This window comes from Meriones unguiculatus, chromosome 21 (assembly GCF_030254825.1).
Source record: "Meriones unguiculatus strain TT.TT164.6M chromosome 21, Bangor_MerUng_6.1, whole genome shotgun sequence".
NCBI classification, from domain to species: Eukaryota; Metazoa; Chordata; class Mammalia; order Rodentia; family Muridae; genus Meriones; species Meriones unguiculatus.
This window is the reverse complement of record NC_083368.1, coordinates 11971861-11997744: the sequence shown is the minus strand read 5'-3', so window position 1 is coordinate 11997744 and position 25884 is coordinate 11971861. Positions and strand designations below refer to the sequence as shown.

At 45.5% G+C, this 25884-nt stretch overlaps 2 protein-coding genes and 1 pseudogene across 2 annotated transcripts; all 3 read left to right on the top strand.

The window, feature by feature from the left end:
• Positions 1–955: 955 nt before the first annotated feature.
• Positions 956–5224, top strand: Il6 (interleukin 6). The gene is made up of 5 exons (XM_021626319.2): positions 956–1057; positions 1216–1403; positions 2630–2743; positions 3394–3543; positions 4728–5224. The coding sequence occupies exons 1-5, from the start codon at positions 1039–1041 to the stop codon at positions 4893–4895; spliced, it is 639 nt and encodes a 212-aa protein (XP_021481994.1). The 5' UTR covers positions 956–1038; the 3' UTR covers positions 4896–5224.
• A 5684-nt stretch (positions 5225–10908) lies between these two features.
• On the top strand, positions 10909–13230 carry LOC110539464 (E3 ubiquitin-protein ligase Mdm2-like; annotated as a pseudogene).
• A 9130-nt stretch (positions 13231–22360) lies between these two features.
• Positions 22361–24264, top strand: Tacstd2 (tumor associated calcium signal transducer 2). The gene has a single exon (XM_021626316.2). The coding sequence runs from the start codon at positions 22592–22594 to the stop codon at positions 23561–23563; it is 972 nt and encodes a 323-aa protein (XP_021481991.1). The 5' UTR covers positions 22361–22591; the 3' UTR covers positions 23564–24264.
• The last annotated feature ends 1620 nt before the right edge of the window (positions 24265–25884 follow it).

The following is a 25884-nucleotide window of genomic DNA, read 5'->3' as shown; positions in this document are numbered from 1 at the left end:
AAACTTCAACCAACAACGTGAGGACTGCAACAGACCTTCAGGCTTCCTCAGAGTGAGCTGGAACATGTGTTCTGGCAGCACTATGTCAGCACTGATAGATATGGGCAACTCGGCTACACAGAAACTGACAGTCCTCCTGGGAAGATAACCAGGAGACCACCAGGAGAAAGCAGAGAATGGGCTGGGAGGTGAAAAGAAACCAGCAGCGCTTGATGGCAGACAGAAGATGTTTTTTTATTCTACTCACACTGCAGCTGGCACTGGAAACAACTGCACAAAATGTGGAGGTAAATGAACCATTGGATACAATTGGTCTTGACAAGATCCAGGAAACAGAGGCACTGTGTCACAGGCATCATTACTGTTTGTGTAACCCTAAGCGTGTGTGTGTGTGTGTGTGTGTGTGTGTGTGTGTGTATGTGTGTGTGTGTGCGCGGGGGGGGGTGACTTTGTATGAGCTGAAGAAACTTAGGTCAGAACATCTTAAGTTTTTACAAACATAAGAAGCAAAAAGCAAGCAAACAAACAAACTGTGATACTAAATCCTAGCTTCTTGGTAGTTCAAGTTTCTCTCTGGCTCTCTCTGTATGTATATATGTTTAAATCACGTCAGTTTTAGCTTCTTTTTCTCCTCATAAAACGTTATACATTTTAGCTTTTTTTTTTCCCCTTCAAGACATGCTAAAGTGCTGAGTCACTCAAAAAAAAAAAAAAAAAAAAAGAAAGAGAGAGTGCTCATGCTTCTTAGGGTTAGCCTCAGGATGACTTAAGTATATTTCCCCCCTAGTTGTGATTCTTTCGATGCTAACAGACGTCACATTGTGCAATCTTAATAAGGTTTCCAATCAGCCCCACCCACTCTGGCCCCACCCCCCCACCCTCCAACAAAGATTTTTATCAAATGTGGGATTTTCCCATGAGTCTCAAAATTAGAGAGTCGACTCCCGATAAATATGAGACTGAGGATGTCGGTAGCTCATTCTGCTCTCGAGCCCACCAGGAACGAAAGACAACTCCATCAGCCCTCCAGGAACAGCTATGAAGTTCCTCTCCGCAAGTAAGTGAAGGCAGTTCCTCGCCCTCTGGTGGAGCAATTGAGACTGCGTGAGAGAGGAACGTGGGGCTGAGAGCGAGCCTGCGGGCTGGCCACCAGCCAGCAGCAGGCTCCCAGCTGTGCTCTTTGCTCACTTGCTGCTTTGCCTTCCCTTCACACAGGAGACTTCCAAGCACTTGCCTTCTTGGGGCTGATGGTGGTGATGGCCACTGCCTTCCCTACTTCACAAGTCCGGAGAGGAGACTTCACAGAGGACACCACCCCCAACAGACCAGTATACACCACTTCACAACAAGTCAGAGGCCTGATTACATATGTTCTCAGTGAAATCTTGGAAACGAGAAAACAGGTAGGTAGGCTGTAAAAGCAATGAAGGCCCACTGTGGGCATTCATTCATTCTCTTTGCTCCTGAGTTGGGAATTCTCTGCTGGGTTCTAGGGACCTTAGGATTTGAGGCTAAAGATCAGACTAGATCGTTTTCTATTTTTTTCTCTTTGTTGTTCTCAGGGGGTTCCTTTCTTGTCTGGAAAATACATAATATTGCTGCGTTTCTAAAAAAATCACAGTGGGCCATTTTCAGCTCCACATTTAGCCATTGCTTCCATTCCCCTTACCAAAGAGTAAGGTCTTTTCACCTTCATTTGGCCCTTGAACTCTATAGAAGGGTCAGAAAATGCCCCTGGAAGTGAATCTTCAGCTGCTTGTAGCAGTTGCAGTGCTTTTTGGTTGAATGTAAGCTGTGTGATCAGGTCTCTCCAGAGTCAGCCCAACTAAGATGCATACTTTACAGAGCCCCAGCCCCTGCCCACCCAAAAAAAGGGCTAAAAGAAAAACTAGAGCAGGTTGGGCATGATGGTTCATGTCTCTAATCTTAGCACATGGGAGGCAAAGACAGGAAAATTTCTGTCAGTTAGAGGCCAGCCTGGTCTAAATATCAAGTTCTAGAACAGCCAGGAATACATTGAGAGACACTTTATCAAAACAAAAGTAAAAACAAAGGAACAGACCAACCAACCAACCTACCTAGATTAAAGTATCTCTTATCTTTAAATGCAAATTACTTTGACTATGCTTGACAGAAAAAAATCACAAGCGAGATTAAGAGCCCATACTCTATCTAAGTCTCAGTATGTAGAACCAGCTTTGTAATCTTGGAAAATTTTCCTACTATTTGGGACTATTGTCTGCAAAATTGTGGAATAACAGATGATGGCACAGACCAGTCCAGATGGAATATTTTGTGATTTAAATTTATTTGCCCCAAATTATCAAAATTTCTGTCATTTACTGAGTTCCACTATGTACCTGACAGTTTATGTCATCTAATCCTTAAAACAAATGTATAAAGGGGGCTTAAATAATTCCTTATTTGAAGAGAGGAATCAGACTCTGAGGAGCAGCAGGCCTGAAGCCCAACGAGAGCCTGGGACTGAGCTCAAGGTGCCTTTCTGTTAGCCTGCTTAGTAGGGTGCCAAGAAGGTGTAGCTTTCTTTTCCTGTATGTGGAAGAGCATGAATTGGCCCTCTAGTGGTGTTTGTTTTAGGGGCACATTACATTCTGGTACTCTTTTGCAGTTGTGTAATGACAATCCTGACTGTATGAACAAGGAAAATGCATTGTCAGAAAACAATCTGAAACTTCCAGAGATACAGAGAGATGATGGATGCTTCCATACTGGATACAATCGGGTAAGAACTTGTCACATTTACTTTCAGCAATTCTTCAGCCAAAGTCCTCTCTTGCTTGTGGTTTGTGGGTACATACAGTCCCAATCAGGCAGCAAAGATGGGGGAGTAGATATAAAAATATTATGTAAATATCACGGGAAAAATAACTTGAAGCTTTGATTAAAAAGCAATTTTTCTCTGGACAGGTAAAGTCCCAATCTCTTGGGATTCTTCAGCGCTGTTAAATATTAGAAATCATAGCAGTTTTAGCTGGTTCTTCTCTAGTACAGTGGTTCAGGAAACATTTTCTTCTCTGGCTGCCCCTGGAAGGATCCAAGCCCACTCTCCCTACTGAGAACAGACTCCACACCCCTCTCCTTCTAACTAGTAAGATGACCTGCATGGATTAGTTTTTAAAAGCAGGTATAGGGCCAGCCTACAAGAACAAGAATATGAGAAGGGTACTGGGGCAGAGGTGAGGAGGTCAGAATAGCATCCCCATTGCCACACTCTTGGGGGGAGATAAATTGAGGGCTCTAGTTGTCTAGATATTTAAATGAGGTCAGCTGACAGAGAGGCAGAGGGAGAAGGTGCTGGACAGCAGAACTCTTATTCTCAGATTGAGTCTGTTTCCTAGAAGGAACTGATTTCCCCTTCCGTTCGACTCACAGGACGTTTGCCTATTGAAAATCACCTCTGGTCTTCTGGAGTACCAGACATATCTGGAGTATGTGAAGAACAACTTACAAGATAACAAGAAAGACAAAGCCAGAGCCATTCAGAGCAACACCAAAACCCTAATTCGTATCTTCAAACAAGAGGTGAGTATTTCCCCATCTCCCATGCGGTGTGAGGAAGGGATTCTCAGGGAAAGCACCCGGCACCTCAGGGCTGCAGCACTGCTCCCAGAGAGCTGCTCAGAGGGGAGAAGCTTTGAGCAAAAGTTCCTGATTGTAAGACCTTGTTTCTTTTCACTTTGGTGCTTTGGTTTGGCTTTCTTTTGCAAAGAATATCAATACCTACTTTAAACTGTACTCAATAGATTTTAACTGATTGCTTAAGAGATAGGAAAACTATAACAGACCAAAGGAAGAGCACAGAGCACAAAAGTGATATTCTTGTTACCGGAGACCTACTGCAGAGAAGTGGCCAAAGGCTAAAAATCAGGGAAAGAAGGGATTATGGGCTCTGGTCACCACTAGCTACTAAGTGGTAGGGATGGAAGGTTGATAGCTTGGACTGTGGATGAGCCAAGCCAGATGCAATAAGAAGGGCCTGGAGTGAAACTGATGCTAAATCTGCTTCTGCCACTTGTAGTTTCTCTCACAGGATTAATGTTTATTGTGCACAGGATTCACCTGGGGTCTTGTTCCAGCAGAGTCTAGGGAGAGAACCGAGATTCACTTTTGTAAACAGCTGCTTGGCTATGGCCCTTTTGTAGTCCTTTAGGCTCATGGGCTATGGGACAAGCCTTCTAGTTGGGCATCCCCATGCCAGTGGGTCCGTGGAAAGTGTTTCCAGCATTCTTGATGCTACCAATCTAAGAGACTCTCATCAGAATCTAAATGGAAGGTGAGAGAGAAATCACCTTCTTGAGAGCCCTCTAAACCACCTTTCCTGTTGGGGTCGTCTGTCAGGCAGCAGTAGTACTGTATGTCAGCACTGTTTTGACTAACATGAAAGACGGTGCTGACCTCTGGATGCTCACTCTCTAATGGCAGACAGAGTAGTAAGTGGGGAAGTTAGGAAGTTAGGATTCTGTTGCTATTGAAAAGCTAATAATAATCACCTTGGGGTGGCCAGGGAAGAATGTAATTGCTATGCATGGGTCCCTTTCAGGGAGCACTTGGAGCAAAAGAACCTCCCCTAGCTTGACTGAGTCAGGGCATGTGGACCCAATCAGTCTCATCCATCCTAAATTTGAACATCTTCTCACAGACCAGAGCACTCCACAACAAAAAACCGTGTGCAATATTTAACCAGTCTTTCTTTTTTCCTCCTTTAGGTGAAGGATCCAGGTCAAATAGTCTTTCCTGACCCAACTTCCGAGGCGCTCCTACTGGAGAAACTGGAGTCACAGACGGAATGGCTGAAGTCCAAGACCACCCAGCTCATCCTGACAGCACTTGAAGAATTCCTCAAGGTCACCAAGAGGTTTACTTTGCAAAACTAGTGTGCTATGCCTAAGTGTACCAAGCTGAGGACTTCCTCATCGGAGTCAGAAAACATATCCTGTCACTGGGTATCTGCCTTATGTTGTTCTCTACGAAGAACTGACAGTATGAATGTTGGGACACTATTTTAATTATTTTTAATTTATTGATAATTTAAATATGTAAACTGTAACTTAATTTATGATTGATATTTATAATTTTTATGAAGTGTCACTTGAAATATTATATGTAAAAGTTTTGAAATGATAATATAAAACTTATTTGATCTGAATATTTTGTTACATAGCCAGACTGTTTCTTGGAATGTGTAAGTTTACCTCAATAAATTGCTAATTTATACATGTTTTTAAAGAAACATTTGTGTTGTCTTTTTATAATGTTTAGACTGTCTTCAAACAAAGAAATCACATCATATTAAAAAATCAGGGACTGAAAGCTACAGCTCAGCTGGTAAAGAACTTCCCAGGATAAGCCAGGCTCTATGTTGGATCTAAGCACACGCACACACAGAATCTGCCAAAAAGAACAGTTTTTAGGGTATTTAACAGCACCTTGCTAGGAAGCTTGAGTAATAGCAGATGACAAATATTGCCTCTTGACCTGCCCAGATGTAACTGCCATGGAGTTATAACATTTACAGTCGCGCTTATTGGATCCCAATGTAATTAATGCATAAGCCCCCTTTCCTCTATCAGAAAGCTTGTTTAGTCTGGCTCAGCCTTTGCCTGCTGATTGGCACACCCTTCCTGATCCCAAACAGGTGTTCTTTATTTAGATGTGAACTTTATTTATGATTTCTTGATTTGCAAATCTCAATATAAACAAATTTCTTGTTAGCATCAATACAGACAAAACAAAAACCAACCAAACCAAAAAAAACTTAAATTGCCTCATGTCAGGTGCCATGATCATACATGGCATCCACCTCATTAGCTAATTTCAGCACTTGTTCATTATTTTCTGAACATGAGTGATTGGCTTAATTAAACCACCCTTCTGAAACAGAAAACACGATCCCTGATTTGAAATCCAAGTCTACCTGCCTCCAGGTCTATACTTAACTTTTAGTTGACATTGAACGATAAAGAAAAATCTCAAAACATTGTAATAGAGAATATACATTTAAAGTTGAAATCACAGACTCTGAGGCCATCTGTCAACTTAGATTAGGTATAACAATTTACCAGCTTCCAAATAAGAGCTAGAAGTTTGCCTCCCTCCTCTGGAAAATCCATGCACTGCACACACAGGCATGCTCTGTACATACCAGTGTCTGCCATGATGTATCACACCTTAAAACTGAAGGCATTTTCTCAAGGAAGCAGACTCTAGTGTGTCTACCTTTTCAGGGTGGACCCCTGGCCAAGAGCCTGAGCAAGGGAGACCCCGGAAGTGTTTGCTGAATGAAGAGAGAATACTTAGTTAATCACTCTATAATGCAAGTTAGTTCTCGGTGAATAGAGAGTATTTGCTGGATGCTGTGCTGATGTGCCATTGTCTTAAAGAAAAATAGAAAAGAATGTAAATGAAGCATTCTAAGGACTTCTAAAGGATGACATACACCTTCATTTCCTTTCTCACGGACATTAATCTTCACTTCTCTCCTTTCAGTTCTCAGCAGGATTGGTGGTAAGCCAGGTGTGGTGGCCTATACTAATAATCTCAGATACAAGAGTATTGTGGGTTTTAGAGCAGACCAGCGTGGTCTCAACCTTACCCCAACTCTCTCTTTTTCTGACACACTCACACACACACACACACACACACACACACACACACACACAATCACATCATCTAGGCTTTCTGGAGCACAAGGGACTTTGGCTGAGATATGAACTCCATATTGTGGGAGTTAGCCAGGCTAAGCTAGAAAGAGAATTATTCTAGGTAGATGAAATAGCATATACAAAGCTTGTTACTACTGCTTCTCCTCCTCATAATAATGTGTGCATGGTGATTATGATGATGAGACTGTGTGGCTTCTCTTTTCTATTTCTGTACAAAACTGGAAATTAGGTACAGAATTCCCCTTTCTAATCCCAGCAGAACAAAAGTCCTGTCTTCTAATAACGGTCCTCCTTACCTTAACCCTCTGTGAACGATTCTTCCTCTGGGGTAGGTGTTCTGTGGGGAGGGAAAGTCCACATGGGCCAAGAATGGCAGGAGCCAAACAAAAAAAACAACTTCCTTGAAGGGTGTGTGTATCACTGTGTGTCTTCCTAAATGGCATCACTGTAACCTCCTCCCTAGTGGGGTCACTGTAACATCCTTCCCAGTGAGATCATTGTAACCTTCTCCCTAATGGGGTTACCTTAATGTCCTAGCCTACAGTGACTCCATTGAGGACCACGCTATAGTTGCTTCAATGTGACAGTTACCTGAGGAGAACATTACAGTGACCTCACTGGAGAGGAGTTCACATTGTGGAACACATCGAGGAGACCCCACTGGGGAGGACTCCATAGTGACTACGCTGGAGGAGACAGTTACTCTACTAGGGAGGACTTCACTTGGAGGTCTTTACAGTGACCCCATTGGAGAGTCCTGTAGAAAGTGGATTTTTAGAATGGCTCACAGGCTGTGGTCCAACTAGTCAAACAATGGCTGCCTACCGATGGAAAGTTGAAGACTCTGGTAGTGAGTGGCTCAGTCCATGTAGGAGAATGTCTCAGCCATTCTTAAGTATATAGCAGAATTCCAAAGTAGACTCTAACGCCAGGAAAAATAAAAACAACAAACAAACAAAAGCAAACCCTTGCTAGCCAGAGGTAGGGAAAGCAGATGAGAAAGAGCTACCATCTTCAATGTTCTTTATATGTGTAGGCTGCCACCAGAAACTGTGGCCTAGATTAAAGATGGTTCTTGTCATCTCAAAAGAAGTGTTTTCTCATTTCAAAAGCTATAATTAAGAAAAATCCCCCACAGTACCCAACTCTTCAGATTTTAGTTAATTCCAGATGTAGTTAGTTTGACTATCAAGAATAGCCATCACAACACCCAAGACAATAGCTGAAAATTATACTGTCCCCTCCATGGCAGGCAAGAAGAGCATGGGAGTTGTTTCCAAAGCAATGATTTTCTTCAACAGAAGAAGCATTGAAATTTTACTTCGGGTGTCTGGATATATTCTCATATAACTTTGCCTACTCCTAAGCATGCTAAGTAAGATCCTCTTCTGAACATGGTCACAGTGTAAAATCAGATATATTTAAGGGAGTTCTTAGCTCAAAGTCATGCAGAAACATGTGTAAATTATAAAAATGATGGACAGAAAGGCCTCAGGAATGTTCATCTTGAACCACAATGTCTTAGTTAAAAATCAAGTAAATGTCATGGAGATAACCTAGAACCCCTGCACAGCTGTAGCCCATGGCAGTTCAGTGTCCAAGTGGGTTACATAGTAATGGGAAGAGGGACTGCCTCTGACATAATCTGATTGGCCTGCTCTTTGATCACCTCCCCCTGAGGGGAGAGCAGCCTTACCAGGCCACAGTAGAGGACAGTGCAGCCACTTTTGATGTGAACTGATAGACTGAGATCAGAAAGGAGAGGAGAACCTCCCCTATCAGTGGACTTGGGGAGTGGCATGCATGCAGAAAGGGGAGGGAGGGTGGGATCAGGAGGGGAGAAGGGAGGGCTTATGGGGGGATACAAAATGAATAAAGTGTAATTAATAAAATAAAATAAATCAAGTAAATGACAGTGTGAATGTATATTTCTCAGGAGCCAATGGTACCTGGTAATCATGATGGGTGGTCTAACAGATAGATGTATCAATGCCATAATTCTCACATATACAAATGACAGAGAACACAATTTGGAAAAGAACAAGGAAAAGTCACTCATCAGCACTGTGGACACTGTTATCAGAGAAACAGCTCTGCTGAGCCTTTCTAAGCTCACAATAAGGTTTTGCCTCTGAGCAGGCTGGCTCAGAGGAAGGCCACAGCTTCTACCATGCAGGACCAGAGCGAGTTCATTTTAACAAGCTCTGACTGTTGTCTGTCTCAGGGCTGTGACATCACTGAATAGAATTCTATTTTTAAGCTTTATTTTTAATATTATTAAATACATACAGACATACATACATATATAAAATACTGCAGTACCAACAGAGACCAGAAGAAGGCAGGCGATACCTGGGACTGGAATTAGAGGAAATGGTTAGCTTCCATGGGGTTTGGGGATTGAAAGCTACAGCTTCTGTCACAACACCCATTGCTCTTAGCTATCCCTCTAGCCGCTTTACTTAAAATTTATTTTTATGTATTTTAATTAAAATATATTATATCACTTCCCCCTTCCTGTCCTCTTTTTATCCCTTCCAAAATTCTTCCCAACCAACTCCTTCCGTGTTAAGCATGCATGAATACGGATGCTCAAACATGTGAGTAAAACTTGCTGAGTCCGTTTCTGTTGTGTGTACATGGTTTCAGGGCTGACCACACTGCACTGGATAACCAGTTAGGGAGCTCATCCTTTCGTGAGACTCACTCTCTCACTTGCAGGAGAGTTCCACTCTTTAATGAACAACAGGATTCTGGGGACACAATGGTCCTTGCACCCACAGATCATGAGGGAAAACAGGAATGTTAAACACACAGGAGCTTCTCAATGATAGAGATAAAATACCTGCATTTAATCCAAAAGGCTGGGAGTGGATTTTGTTAATGGTCATGTGATCTCTACTATCTGTGGAGGCAGACCTCACCTACCTTTTGCAATAGAGGCAGACCTAACCCAAATTTTCCAGAATGATTATCCCGAACTCTTTCTTCCCTAGACCATTTCCCATCCACAGGGGAGATGTCATATGTACCTTACGGCCTGCTGATCTCTATACTATAGGCCAGAGTCCATGTTAAATTCCACACGTACTTTGTAAGGGACTTTCTATGTAGTCACACCTTAGCTTTATTGTGCACCTGGGATTGGACAGATTATTGCCTGGAAATCTTTTCCCAGATTGTACTGTGTTTTAAATATGCTGGTAAGGAACTGCCTAATATTAGACTCCCTCAAGTCTGATCCCGAAGCTGTGGGCTTTTCCACCTGTGCCCCACTTCCTGAAAAACTACTCTGAAGCGTATTATTTATTGATAAGCCTAGGCCTTAAGCTTTGGCTTATTCTCTGACTAACTCATAACTTCTTATCCCACTTGTACTAACCTAAGTTCAGCTCTGTGGCTGGTCCTCTGTCCCCTGCTTCATATGTCCAGCTGTCCTTGTGGTGAATCTTTTACCTGTCTGATTCTATCCCAGAGTTCCTCTCTCCCTACCAGAAGTCCTGTCTTCAAATCCTGCCTCAGCTTATTGTCCAGCTTATTTCCACACAGAACACAAGAGATTATGCCTACATAATACAGGTTGATAAAGTCAGTCTGCATCAGGTTTTCTTTTTTTGATAATATTTTTTAATTTTTAAATAATTTTATACATTCACTTGTATCCCAGCTGTAGCTCTCTCCCTCTTTCCCTCCCAATCCTCCCCTCCCTCCCTCATCTCCTCCCTGCCCCCTTCCGAGTCCACTGAGAAAGGGTGTCCTCCTCTCCTCCCATCTGGCCCTTCAGGATGGTTGCAATGTCCTTATCTGCGGCCTAGCAAGGCTGCTCCTCCCTTGGGGAGGAGGGGAAGCTCAATGAGCCAGACATTGAGTTCATGTCAGAAACAATTCTTGTTCCCCTTACTAGGGTACCCACTTGGATACTGAGCTACCATGGGCTATGTCTGAGCAGGGGTTCTAGGTTATATCTGTGCATGGTCCTTGGTTGGATAAACAGTCCCAGAGAAGACCCCTGTGCCCAGACCTTGTGGGGCTCCCTGTCCCCTCTAGGTCATACTAACTCCTCCTTCCTTCATATGATTTCCTACACTCTGCCGAAGGCTTGGCTATGGGTCTCAGCATTGCACCAGGTTTCATTCCCAGTCCATAAGGCAGCTAGCTCACTACTATGTGTCACTCAAGTTCCAGGGGTCCTGACACCATCTCCTGGCCTCTCTGGCCCACAGGCATGAACGGGGTACAAAGATACACATACAGGCAAAACACTCAGACAAATAAAATAACAACTAAAATGAGAGAGAGAGAGAGAGAGAGAGAGAGAGAGAGAGAGAATTAAATTATATAGATTTAAAAGGAGCATTGGAGTATTGGAACAATACTCTTCAGCTCATTTCAGGTGTTTGCTCTCAGTGCCCATACAATAATTTTCAAAAGTGAACGTTGCCTAGCATAGTAGCACATGTTATTAATCCCAGCACTTTGGAGGCAAATTCATGTAGATGATTTTGAGGTCATGCTGATTTACATAGTCACTTCCATAGTATAACACATTTCAAATGGACCAATAAAAAAATTTTTTTAAAAGGTGAATATTGTGGTGTCAAGAACCAGGGAGCAACCACAAAATGTCGTGAAGCAAAACTTGCAGTGTCCTCTGAAGAAGGAGAAAGAATCGGCCCTGATTAAAAGCAGGGTCGCCTTTTTATATTCACGCTTAAGGCTGAGGTACGTAGCAAGCAATTAGAAAAATGGAATTTGGGGACAGGTGATCAGCGAAGTGGAATTTGGGGCCGTGTTTTCCGGCGCTCTGCCCGCGGGCGGTAGGGGGCGCGCGGCGCGGAACTCGGCTTTGTTGCGGGGCTCCCGAGGCCGGGGTGGCCGAGGAGCGGCGGTGCCCTCCGTGGGTCGCTCAGCCCAGGCCGCCGGGGCCAGCAGGTCAGGTTCGGACACGTTCCGCTGTTGGAGGAGCTGCGTTCTGACTTGCTTCCAGCCAGGGCTCCTTAAAGAAACCCTGCCTTTCCCCGCAGCCGTCTGCTGGCGAGCAGACGCGCACCTGCGCCCTCCCCGGCGACGGTGCTTTTCCTGCGTGGGTCCAGGCCAGTGCGCAATACCTCTGTGTCTACTGAGGGGGGGGGGGGGAAGCACCTCACAGGTTCCAGCTGCGGAACAAGAGGCACTGGACGCTCCAAAACCATTGATTTGAAGTTGTTAAAAGTCTGTCGGTGCGCAAGAAAAGATACCCTGTGAAAGAGATTATGGTTTACTTTGGCCAGTATATTGTGTCTCAAGGATTATATGATGAGAAGCAGCACCATATTGTGTGTTGCTCAAATGATGTTCTAGGAGATTTGTCTGGAGGGCCACACTTCGCTATTGAATGCACAGGAAAGTATATAGCAGGATCTACAGGAACTTGGTGGTCGTAAGTCAGAAAGAATCTTTAGGCTCTGGCACTTCGATGGGTAAGAGCAGCTATCAGCCTGGAGGTGGGAGTGATCTCAAGTACCCTGTGCCAAAGCCACAAGAAGAGAAGCCTTCGTCTTCTGAGTCAGTTTCTAGACCATCTCCCTCACCTAGAAGGAGAGCCATGAGTGAGATGAAGAAAATGCAGATGAACTACCTGGCGACCCACAAAGGAAGTGCCGCAGATCCCTTTCCTTTGATGAGGGAGCCTGGCTCTGTGTGCTAAGAGGGACGGGAGCAGCAGCAGCAGTGAGTCTGCAGAGACACAGATCATCAGGAGCCTGATGATGACGCAGGATCAAGATGCAGCTTCTGATCAGTTTAGCATAGAATCTGAAGTTGAGTCTCAGAAGACTACAGCCTGAATGAAGAAGAACACGGCTCTCAGATGTGGGTGATGAGGTCCAGTCAGTGTCAGGCAGTGCTGCAGACCCATTTGAGGGACAGCCTGAAATGTCCTTAGCTGACTGTTGGAAAAGTACCTCTTGCAATGAAATGAATCGTCCCCTTCCACCACACTGCGAGAGATGCTGGACCCTTCACGAGAATTGGCTTCCAGAAGATAAAGGGGAATCTCCGGAAAAGCCAAACTGTAAAACTCAGCTCAGGCACAAGAAGCCTTAGGTGTGCCAGAGGGCAGGAAAAGTACAGTGAATGAGTCTAAAGGTTCGACCACTGAGGAAAAATAAAAGGGGGTAAAGTCAGGTGAGCCTCCCAGTCACAAGAGAGGGAGGACTATTCCCAGCCATCGACCTCCAGTTTATAGCCCCTCCCCCCCCAGTTTATAGGCATTGTTTATAGCCCCCAAGAAGATGTCAGAGAGTTGAAGGAGAGAACGCAAGTCAAAGGAGAAAGTGTGGAGTCTAGCTTCTCTCTCAGCGGTTGAACCGTGTGTGTCTCCTCAGAACGGCTGCACTGTTCACGGCGGTACTGCACACGAACACTGCACACGGAAGGGGAGGATTCATTTCACTGCACATGTGCAAAGGAGCTTGAAAACAAAAGAAATAAACCCTGTCCAGGATGCAGACAACCAGTTCACATGCTTGTGCCAGCTTATTCAGCTAGCTACCTGGCCATTTTATAGCTTTATAGCTATGTAACTTCCAAAGTTAGACAACATGGATTTTATTTTTATTTGTATACAATAAAGCCAAAAAAGTGTCTCGGTCCATGTAAAATTTACTGTATAATTTATCTCTGAGAGTAAGAATAGTGAGTGTTTCTTTCTTTCTTTCTTTCTTTTTCTTTTTTTTTTTTTTAAGGGAATCTCTCGGTTATATATTCTACATTTGGGTTTTAATGTAATTTGCATTAGCTCTGTAGCTCCTTTTTCACCCTTACCTTTTAATGCTCTCCACTTGGAAGGATGGTTGGAAGTGAACTTCATGCAGGGAGGTGAGTCCTCTCCATCTCCTGCAGACAGTGGCGGACCCTCCTGAGGACTGACTACATAAGAAGAATTTGATTGTTTATTTTTCGCTGTTAATGTAAGAACATTTTATTTATTTAGTAGTTTTCATGTAAGGAGTTAAAGGCTATGTGATGGACTGAATTAAGTTATTGAAATGGCTTAGTTCTCTCGAAGTTGTAAGTTGTGGGCTGGAGTGAGGGATGGCTCAGCGGGTATTGGCACTTGCTGTGTCAGCCTAAGGACACGAGCTTGATCCCTGGGACCCCCGAAGGAGGGAACCAGTTCTAATTCTACAGAGGTGTTCTCTGATCCCTATGTGGGCACATGCACACACTTTTTTTTTTTTAAGTATGAGTTATATCTGGTAACATGTAAGTAAAAACACCTTATTTCCAGCTTTCAAATGTTACACTGTTGTCTCTCAGGTAGAAAGGTCTGAGGCCTTACAAGTACCTTTTTGGGTTCAGGTCCATGGTTCCTGATGGTTGCTTAAGTTTCAGGCCGGTTCTTAGGCTAGGTTTGGAAACCAGTCCATTCAGAAAGACTAATTCAAAACATGGATACAGAGAACTGATTTTAAAACATGCATAATACTTTAAAATGACTTGTCCACCCACACAGACTAACCTCATGATTCATAATAACCTTCCCCTTTGATTGAAGGACCTTGTATGTTTTACATGTTCAAGTATAGACAATAAAATCATCTGGACTGTAAGTTTATAGCGACCAAAAGATAGTTTCGTATTGACATTGTTGATCTAAGCATCAAAACCAAAAAACATTGCTCCTACATGAGTAAGCGTTAGAGTAGGACAACAGCCAGGAGGAGTCAGTCCTCCACTTTGGCATCCCAACTCAGTGAAGTTGCATTCGTTTCCAATTTACAATTTGGAGATTATATCCTCGTGGAATATTAGCTTCCAAATGTTCAGGTGTGGTATACATACATTATTTATTTGCAGATAAATGATTCATTAAATATTTTTTAAAAAGAAGAGTGGATTTTTTTGCAGTTTGTAATTAAGCAAAGTACCAGCCAGTTCTCAGCACATGCCAAGAGCAATGAAAACAATATACAGTGTGTAAATTCCAAGATTATAGAGGAAGAACAAGCTAAAGAAGCAAGTTGACTTTAACTTGGGACATGGTTAGAGAAAACAACTTAGGGAGCAATATAGAAATAAATCAAATTTTAACATTAGGTTTAATTATGAAAAGGAAGATGAAAATGTAGTCAGCTGGCCTTTAACAAATATAATTTTGATTTCTTTTCTTTGAAACAGGGTCTTCTTTAGAACCCCAGCTGGTCTTGATTCACTAAGTATATTATAATGTACAATACATAGTGAATCTGTAATAGATAGCAGTATTTATTAAATCCCATACCTTTATACTATCATTCCTCTCATGACAGTCTGCTACAGAAGAGGATTCTGAGAAGTTACTTGATATTGGTCTGGTTAGAAGTAAAGGAGAATGTTCTTAACGGAGTTGCTTCTTCATGGAAGTTTAGACGCATCAATCTTGGGGTCACTCCTAACCTCAAAGGCATGGGGCTGATGCTGACTACTCTAGAGCTAAAGTTAGAAAAAACAAAAACAACAACAACAAAACCTTCCCTCTGGTTTCTACAGTTGGAAGGGGAGGTTTTCTGTGTTCTGATTTTCAACAGAACACTTCACCTCTCTGTTGCCGTCATGAAACACATCAGGGCCAAAGCAAATTAGAATTGAAGACACCAGTTGGGTTTACAGTTCCGAAGGGTTAGAGCAATGATGCAGCATAAACATACGGCAGCAGGAGGATCTAAGAGCTCACAACTTGTCTGAGGTCCCTCAGACAAGAGGCAGCAAGCAGAATGGGCATGTTCAAAACTTTTTCAAGCCTCAAATTGCACCCATGGGACACACCTCTTTCAAAAAGGCCATACCTGTGCTCCTTTCCAAACAGTCCCACCAGCTGGAAAATAAGTACTTAAACATATGAGTCTGTGGGAGCCATTCTCATTTGATCACATCTATCTTCAACTCTTAGAAAGTGGAAACTGCTTTTTACCCTACCACACACTCTACCAAAGCCTTAAATGAGACTGTTATGTTTCCAGCATACAATGCCACAGAATAAACAATCCTATTCCACAACGAATCAGAGCATAGCAAAGAATGACAAGACCAGAGCAAACCCAAAATCCAGCAAGGAGAACATCAAGTCTTGTAGCTCCTTGTCCGGCTACTTGACGTTATGATGGAATTGCCTGGACTGCAAAGGATTTAGGCATTCCCCCTCTTCCAGGTCTGTCACCCGAAACACACACAGCTTCTTTTCAGGGCATCTCCACTACCTACCGGTAGCTTTCTTCAAAGCTGTTCCTTGTATCCTGACTCTCTTGTGTATAGTATTCTGTTTTATTTAATTGAAAGTGGGTTGGTGGGGCTGGAGAGATCATTCAGCTGCTAAAAGCTTTGTTAGAACCAGTTCCATTCCTAGCACTCACACGGCAGCTCATAATGGACTGTAACTACAGTTCCTCAGGAACCATAAATCTAATTAGTTGGATAGAAGCTGGCACTTGGCATTGACTCCCATATATAAATGAGAAGTTTTCATAAGTCCTGACATAGATTCAGAAATTAGTGATCTAAAAATCTGTCCTAAAAGGGAACAGGAGAAAGCTGAGTTTCTGTCCTCTGGCAGTAACTGACATGTCCTGTAGGAATGAGAGGTGAGTTCTAGCTGGTAGTTCCAGGGAAAATACTCCATTGTGGTAGGAAAGATTTGGAGACAGTCTTGGGAACCTAGCCCAATGATTGGGTCTGAGGTCAGGAATCGGAGATCAAACAGAAACTTACAACAGCTTTAAACCCTGAGTACTTGACAGCAATCCATTACTCAAAGGAGGCTCCATTTCCTGAAGGTCGCACGCACACTGCAAAGCAGCGTTGCCAGCTTGGGATCCAGTGTTCAAACTCATGAACTCTGGAGGTTATTTCACATTCTAGCCACAAAAGTTAATTCTGAAGCCAAATATCAGTGACCATGACCTAGTAAAACAGATTAGATTCATACAAAGTCTGTGTTCTCCTATAAAAAAGGTCTCATGGGCGTTTTTCACCTACAATAAGAGAACAAAGAAAGTTATGAATATAATAAAAGCATTTAAAATATATTAGTGGAAGCATGACATAAGTGTGTTACATCAAAGTAGGGAAATCCCTCTTAAAAGACTTCAGATTGGGCATCATGACAGTGTTAGTCTATCCATGAGAGGACACTAAGGTGGAATGGCAATGCAAACTGTGATCATCCTAAGACCTGTATGGACCCCAGGAACAGATTACATATGTTACCATCAAGTTCAGGATTTCCTTTCTTTTCAGTTTGCTTGGCTCATTAGTAAATGACCTTAACACTAACCCTACCCCAAACTCCAACCCTGAATTAACCTGACCCTAACACTAACCCTAACCAAGTCACCCTAACCCTAACATTAAAACCCTGACTGCTAACCATTCTGCATATGAAGTGACATCATAATCCTAACCCTAACCCTAACTGTTATCTTCAGTGTTTATGATCAGATGCACACTTGGACACAGATCTCTATGCTTTTCTGAATAGGTTGCAGCCCCAGGTTCAGTCTACAGCGTTTTGGGGGGATTTTTGCTTGTTTGTCTTGCTTTGTTTATAATCTTAGCGGTAACCCTGGGTCAGGTGTCCCTGGTTTGACTGATTAGCTGTTGCCCAACTAAAACTGTCTTTACCATCCTGAATTAGCTGTGGCCTGCCCACAGAAGATTTGGTGCTATCCCTAATCCTGTACTTATCCCTAACCTAACCTGTAACCAGAAATCCTACTATTAACTCTAACTCTAACCTAAACCTAATAAACTCCCCTTGAACTCCAAACCAAAGTTCTAGGGAATTCTAACCCTGACACTTTGTCTAAAGTTAGCATTAGCCCTAATCCAAACAATAGCTCTAACCTTACACTAAGCAAATGATTAACCATAACTACAATACTAATTTCAATACTAATTGTAACCCTAGCAGTAATCATAATCCTAACCCCAGTACTAACCAAAACCATTGCATAAACTTACCCTTAACCCTAATACTAAAGAAAGCTCTTTACCTGTTAGAAACATAACTGAAACCATCTTGTGTTGCTCAGAATAATGTGGTGGCTCACCAGGCTGCGCTGATAAGAGGTAGGCCTCAGAAGCAAGCCCCAGGCAATCCACCTAGATGCTCAGATGGGAACCTAGCCCTGAACCTAGGCCTTGATATGCTAATGAACCAGCCTCAAGCTGGTGTTGGTATGCTAGTGTTCCAACCCCAAACCCTGTTTACAAGTAGCACAAAGCTGCCACTAATAAAATGATACAAAAGTTGGAACTTCGGAAGTGGCCTCTAGGGTCACACTGCTGAGCTCCAAGACATAGCTTCCTAGCCTTTGTGTCAACTTGAGGGGACTTGAGACTTTGTGAGTGACTTCGGCCTCAGTGATTGTTGAACTTCCAGCACTGTTGCTGAGCTCACACAGGCCAACCGGCCAGTGCTCTCAAATACTTCCTGGACCTTCATCAGGCCATCCTTTCAGCCCATCTTGGTGGAAGGACTTCACGGTGAAGGTGGGTGGAACCAGCAAGTTATGAAGCATCCTCCCTGGAGAAGAGTCCCCAGTGCATTTTCTGCCCAACCAACTACTGCCCACTTGGTGAGTTGTCTGTTTAGCTTTTATATTTGTATACTATAAGGAATGTTTGTGTGAATAAATGGAGCATATTTAAAGACAAATCCTGTGTGCCAAGTGCCCATGCCCCATGCTCTGGTAATATCAGATCCAAACACTAACTGTAAACCTAGAGCTAATCTAAACCTACCCGAAAGTGGGTCTAGGTTTAACCCTTATCTTGTCTCTAACCCTATCCCTAGCCCTAACCTAAACCTAACACTATTACTATCCCTAAACCTAACTAACCCAAACCCTAGTCTCTCACCCTAAATTCAACTCTAGCTTAAACACTTGCCTTAAATACGTGACTGGCCTTAATGAAACTGTAAGCCTACCTCTATCCTAAATTTAAAAACTAGGCATGAACCCTCTTTCTAACAATAACTGTCAACCTTACACCAACTTCATACAGAACCTAACCCTATCCACAATGCCAGCCTGGCACTGCCACTAACACTGAACCTAAACCTACCCATAATTCTAACCCGAGATAACAATAACCGTAATTGTACACCTAGCCCTAAAGCTAACACTAGGCCTACCTTTAACACTAACTTTAGAAACAACACAATATTGTACCTAACCCTACCCTAGAATTAACCATGCTTCTAAATCTCACATTAATCTCGGAAATATAGTAAAACTTTCATTTTCTAACACAAACTCTGGCCTAACCACAGCTCTATTTCTAACTCTAACATTCATCTTAGAATAAACCTAAAACTGTCTCTAGAACTAACACCAACTAGGTAACCCTGGCCATTATGTTAAACTAAACTTAACCTTTCTTACCATAGCCTAACCTTAACCCAACACTTTCCAATCCTAATGTTAACCCTAACCCTAACCCTAGCCAGTTCCTAAGCGAAACCCTAACTTTAAACAACCATCTTGTCTAAACACTAAAATTTCATCTAAAACTAACCAAAATCCAATTGTTAACGCTAACTGTACCCTTACCACAATCCACACCAAGTGCTATCAAACCTCATCTATGACCCTGACATTAACCCCGACAGTAAACGTAATAGTTACAAATGCCTGTCACTAATCCGAACTCTAATGCTAACACTAACCACAACCATTACCCAAACCTAGTTCTAACCCTCTCCATAAAAACTTAAACCTAACACTAAACACAATTTTATATCTGAAAAAAAACAAACAACAACAGCAAAAAAAACAAAAACAAAAACTAGCTCTACCCCTAGTCTTAACCCTAAAACTATCGAAACATCACCCTAATTCTAAGCCTAATTCTAACCCTAGCTATAATCCTACCACCACCATTAGCCACAGCTCTAACCCTAAACCTAACAGTAGCTCTAACAGTAGACTTAACTTGAATTAACATCCCAACCCCAGCTTCTGCCCTACACTAAACCCTAGCTCATAGAGTAACCCTAAATCTAGCCCTAGCCCTGGCATAACTCTGCATAACCCCAATACTAACCATCTGCCCGGGCATGACCATAAAAGAACCCTAAACAGACCACAGCCAAAACCCTAAACTTAACCCTACATCTTCCTGGACAAAAAAACTAAGTCTAAATGTACACACAGTTCTCAGGAGGCCATCATCTAGTCTTCCTTAAAACTTTTGGAAGGTAAGCAAAAGTAGGGATGGTAATCAAGAATGTCACAGGTGACAATATTTCTCTGTCCCAGGTAATACCTAGATGGTTCACATATACATTCCAGAGAGAGCATATCAGTGTTGTGACATTCTGGGGACAATTCACTGTGAATTAAGCCAACACACATTAGTTAGTGCCACCTCTGTACTCATGGGCCAGGGACGCAGTGCTCTGATGTGGCTCCTGTCCCTGGTAAGCACTGGACAATCTCAAAATGACTGACTGTCCAGTGAAAGCTTTTGTTAAACATTTCTAATTTACAGTAAAAATACAAAGAAATTAAGCTAGTAATTGATTTTGATTTTATTGGAAGAAGGGAGAATTAGAGGTGGGTCTGTTGGTGCCTGTTGAGGAAAGCCTAGCAGGGTCAGGTATTAGAGAAGGAAGCCAGGGGATCTGGATTTTTGTTCAGCCTATCTTCCCGGAGAACACACCAGGCTTGGGTACCTACTACTCCACGCCTCCCAGAACCTAACAGAATCCTGTTCTGGGCTGAGTTCACTAAATAGTCAACACATGACCACCTCTGTTCCTCGGCCGGACAGACCCTTCCCGTGAGCTTCCCTCCATCTGGCTTGGGACTCAGGGGAATGAAAACCAGGTGGCTTTACCTGTTAGAGTAGATTGTGGCCACCCAGCCAATCACCGGAAAGTGAGAGGACAATTTTTTAATGGGCTACAACATTGTCTTGGAGTTTACAAAGCTTTACCATTCGCTGCCTTGTCTGTTTGGTTTGATTCTCAGAAAAAAATAACCCAAGAAACAGAGCCACCGATGTACCTACTTTACAGATGGGCAACAGAGACCTGGGAAGGGTAGTTTTTGCTAATCCTAGAATACAAAAGATAAAGGAGTACAGAGAAGAGGCATTTTCTGAAGAGGACCAGGGAGTCGTGTATCGGGGAAGGCTTCCTGAAGGTCTTGTTAAAAAAAAAAAAATCAAGGAGTCTTTTTTAAAAAAAAACCAAAAACAGTTGTCCACTGGAACAGACAAAGAAGAGGAGACTCCAGTACATGACTCTGCAAAGGCTGGAGAACTTGTGGAAGTCTAGGAAATTGGTGGGGTACCATGATGACGATGGCAGTAACTGTGACAGCAGCTGACGCTGTATACCAACTTAAAAAGTATGAACTTCAACCATAGAGTCAAGATGTCTCTCTTTCCCTGCACAGACTCTCTCTCTCAGTACTCCCATCAGAAAGAAGACGAGCACAGATAGGTGCTTTAGATCTTTCTCTGAGGCAAGGTGGGTGGCGGTTGGACAGGCTAGGCTAGTTGTTCAAGAGACCTAAGGAGACAGTGGGGGTAGAAATCAGAGGTGTGTTCCCAAACCTCCTCGTGCTATTGGGTAAGAATTTGTCCTTCATGTCTCTAGTTCCTCTGTCTACAAAGACAAAATAATATGTTTGCATCCATTTGCCTCAGGAATGACTTGAAAATTAATGGTGCAGAGGCCTGGCTGGTTTCCATGACTCAAGCAACACCCTTGTACAGCATACTAGTGGCACACATTAAATGTTGATATATAAAATGCATTTTGAAGGTGGACCTGGGAATAATTATAGTTTGTTAATTATTGTTAATTTTACCACGGCTTGGAACGGTGGACTTTCTCTAGGTTCTAAGAGATTGCCATCCTCCATCCTATCAAAGAGGTACAGTTTCTCACAGGCTCCGTTCTGCCATTATACCTGCTAGTTCAGCCACCTCCGTCGGATACAGAGACTGTCGGATACAGAGAAAGAAAATCAAGAATTTGCTCTCTTAGAATCAAATTTTACAACATCTCTCCTAGTGGATATACTGACTCTACAAAAAAAGTTTCTTTTCACCTGTCTTTAGTAAGTACAGGCATAGAATGTGTTCAATAGAATTTTTAGTAAGTGGGACACCAGGACGACTGGATTGTGCAGGCGCTGTGGCAATGGAGTTGTTCCACTAGCCTGTCTCGAGATGCTGCACCACATTTGCAGTCCTTCCGGCCAAGCAGAAGGCCCAGGCCAGGATCCCAGGCAGCCAATGGCTCAGGTCCCCCGCTACATCTTCTTCATCTCACCTAGAACAGGGCTTACAGACTGCGTCCTGAGAGGCATGAGGTCACGCTTGTGCTGGTGACCAGAAAGCGAACTTTCTGTTAAATGTAGAGGTGGTATGAGGTGTTCTGGAGCAAGAAAAGACAGAACGGAAAGAAGCCGAAGATAGGAGCGGGGAGAGAAAAGGCGGTGTGGGATTATGGGGCCTGGAAGGAGAGGGCTGTGGGGTGTTAGCAGGGCCTCTGGAGGCTGCACTAGGAGAGGTGGGGACGCTCTGGTTCTGAGCCGTGAGGAGGGCAGCCTCTCCTGGGTGGGGCCAGGTAAGTACAGGTTTCCTCTACGGGCTGTCGGTCAGCAGAGGGCAGGAGCAACCTCCCCTGCCTGATCCTATCTCAGGCAGCTCAGGGCTGGTGGCTGCCTCCGCGGGACCTGGGAATGGGGAGCGCCGCCACCCAGATTCCACTGGGTGACTCACTGGCTAACCAGTCCTGCAAGTCCAGGAGAGTATAAGAGCGGGAGGGAGCGGCTCGGCAGCAATCACCTTCGCTGTGCTGGCCTGACCGACCCTTCAGGAGCCCTGCCTTTCTGGACGGTAGCTGTAGGCCCGCTCTCCTCCACCCCGCCATGGCGAGGGGCTTGGGGCTGGCGCCGCCGCCGCCGCCGCTGCTGCTGCTGCTGCTGCTGCTGGCCGCGGCGACCCGCTCCGGCGAGGCGCAGCGCAACTGCACGTGCCCCACCAACAAGATGACCATCTGCAGCCCGGACGGCGCGGGCGGCGCCTGTGAGTGCCGGGCCATCGGCTCGCAGGCGGTGGTGGACTGCTCCACGCTGACTTCCAAGTGTCTGCTGCTCAAGGCGCGCGCGAGCGCGGGCAAGAGCGGCCGCAGCCTGGTGAAGCCGAGCGAGCACGCCATCCTGGACAACGACGGCCTCTACGACCCCGAGTGCGACGACCAGGGCCGCTTCAAGGCGCGCCAGTGCAACCGGACGTCGGTGTGCTGGTGCGTGAACTCGGTGGGCGTGCGCCGCACGGACAAGGGGGACCTGAGCCTGCGCTGCGACGAGGTGGTGCGGACGCAGCACATCCTCATCGAGCTGCGCCACCGCCCCACCGAGCGCGGCTTCAACCACTCGGACCTGGACCGCGAGCTGCGCCGGCTCTTCCGGGAGCGCTACGGGCTGCACCCCAGCTTCCTGTCGGCGGTGCACTACGACGAGCCCACCATCCAGATCGAGCTGCGCCAGAACTCGTCCCAGAAGCGCCAGGGGGACGTGGACATCGCCGACGCCGCCTACTACTTCGAGAGGGACGCCAAGGGGGAGTCGCTGTTCGTGGGCCGCCGCGGCCTGGACGTGCAGGTGCGCGGGGAGCCCCTGCACGTGGAGCGCACCCTCATCTACTACGTGGACGAGAAGCCCCCCCAGTTCTCCATGAAGCGCCTCACGGCCGGTCTCATCGCTGTCATCGCCGTGGTCGCCGTGGCGCTCGTGGCCGGCGCCGTCGTCCTGGTGATCAGCAACCGGAGGAGGTCGGGGAAGTACAGAAAGGTGGAGCTGAAGGAGCTGGGGGAGAGGAGAAGCGAGCCGAGCCTGTAGATCCGGGTACCTGGCCTCCTCGTCACCCCGGGCCAGAATGTTGGTTCCTGGCCAGGAGGTAACTTTCCTCCCAGCCCCGACCGCTTCCTTCTCCCTCCACCGACTTCGCCAGGTGCTGAGCTCAGGTCATCTTGGTGGGGAAGGAAGCATTTCTGAAATTCCTTGTGCGGTCACCAGAGACCTGGAGAGTTAAGCGCAGGCGGGCGAGGCGGCTTTGCCAGGGCCCCGGTGCCAGGGCAGCCCGGCTTCGTTTCCCAGTGACTTGAATGACTGAAATGGGCTGATGCGGGCGAGCAGCGCTTTTTCTGTCCCGGGTTGTTGGCCCTTCGCTCCCTTCCTCTCCGCCTTCCAGAAAAGAGGAGCTCGCTGATGGAGCCTGGGCAGTGTTCTTCCTCCGCCGTTGTTTGGACGGGGGGAGAGGCGGTTCCCGTGTCTGAACACGTTTTAGAGATCTTTATTGGACTGCATCTGTTCTTCTGCTTGCCCTTGATGTAGCTGATACGAGAAAGTTTTCTTTTGTGAAACGTTTATACAGATGGATCTTTGATAATGCTGCTGTTTTTTTTTTTAAGCAACAACTCGAGTTTAATAAAATATGGGAAAGGCACAAACCTAAAAATGGGCTGTATGAAAATTCCCTCCAGATTTGTATCTGTTGTTCCCCTTTGTCTAATACTTGGATTTTATGTTTTAAACTCTAACGCTTCCGTGTGAACTTCTAACATTTACTATTGATACTTTTGTGTTTCCTGGGAGCTGGGGTGCTGTGCCTGCCTAGACAGGCCCTGGGTTCCATCCTCACGGGGCGGGGGCGGGGGGGGGGAGATGAAAACGTTCGGCTTGATAAAACCGACCGCCCTCAAACCCGCAGAGGAGTGGGAGATGGCTGCTTATTAGCTGACACACTTTCCGTTATAGTTCTGAAGTCAGGTGAGGGAGCGAAACCCACTCCCAAGAGTCCTAGCAAATAAATGACTAGGGGACTTCAGGGCCCTGCGACTCATCTTCCAAAGAACAGGGCTGAGAGTCCGTTTCTGTGAGGATACACCTATTGGCGACAGGCTGACTGTAGACATGAATGCTATTGGGAGTTTGGGGGACGCAAGGGAGGGAGTGAGGAGGAAAGACTTGAAGGTCGAAGCTGGGAGAATGGGTGGGGAGAGCCTCTGAATGCTTTCCGAAGACTCTAACAACTATTACTGGCTCGTGCCCGTTTCCGGAGGGGTGGGAGGGGTGGTTGCCTAGCAACGGGGAACCGAGGGGCGGAGCCTGGGCTGGGAAGCAAGTATCGGTTTCCTTTCCAGGCTTTCGTTCGACCGGAGGCAGGTGCAGCCAGATGCTATCGCGCAGGCCTAGCCGGGTTCTCCACGAGGGAGGAGAGTCACCCAAATTCCTTTGCGTGAGCCGCTGGAACCAGCCGGTCCGGTTTGGTGGAGAGTAAGGGCGAAAGGGAGCGGCCTGGCCCTTGGCAGACGCTCTCAGTGTCCCAACACCTAGCCTGTCTGGTCCACCCCTCCGCGGCTGAGGCCCGGGTTTATGCGCGCGCTCTGGGTGCTGGAGGTGATGCTCTGCTTGGCGACAGCGCAGGGCAGCGACGCGTGCTCTGCCGACTAGATGGCAGACCCTGGGGGCGCTGCCACTGTGGAGCTCGGCTTGGGTTTGGTGACTGGCTGCTCCACGCTGACCTCCAAGCACCTGGCGCTCGAAAGAGCGAGCCGCTGAGGTCCTCAGTTTCAGCAGCGTGTTTTCTCCTACGAGCCCTACGCTGAAGTAAGAGGAACGAGTGTCATTCAGCAGCTGAGCAAATATGTTAATCTTGGTGGCGAAACTGTTAAGCAACTTCCCCAAACCCATATTAATGAGCACTTGAGCCTTTTGTCCATTGACTGCACAAGCCGGTCACCGACTTCGCTCACTGGTACTCACTTCCGCGAAGCCAAGTGTGTTGCTGTGGGACAGTCACTGCGATGACCGGGAAGCTGACTCTCCACAATAATCTAGGATGCAAAGCTTCGGTTTCTCCTCCACCGAAAGCCCTGTCGTCCCGCCCCTCTTCTACAACCCAAACTGAGCCCCAGCTTCAAGTAGCTTAAAACTTGCTCTCGGGTTCAAAGGGAATCATCACTTACACGAAGGGAGCGAGCGGCGCGGGTGCGAGCAGGCTCTCGGCAGCGGCGCGAAGACCTAGTTAATCTACTCCTAGGGAGAGAGACTCCGCAGTCTTCGTTCTCTGGCCTTTCTCTTCTCTCCTAGGGCCCTAGCTGAAGGGCCCTGTGGGAGGGAGCGAGGCATCCTTTGACCTCACCTTCCATTACAAGGGT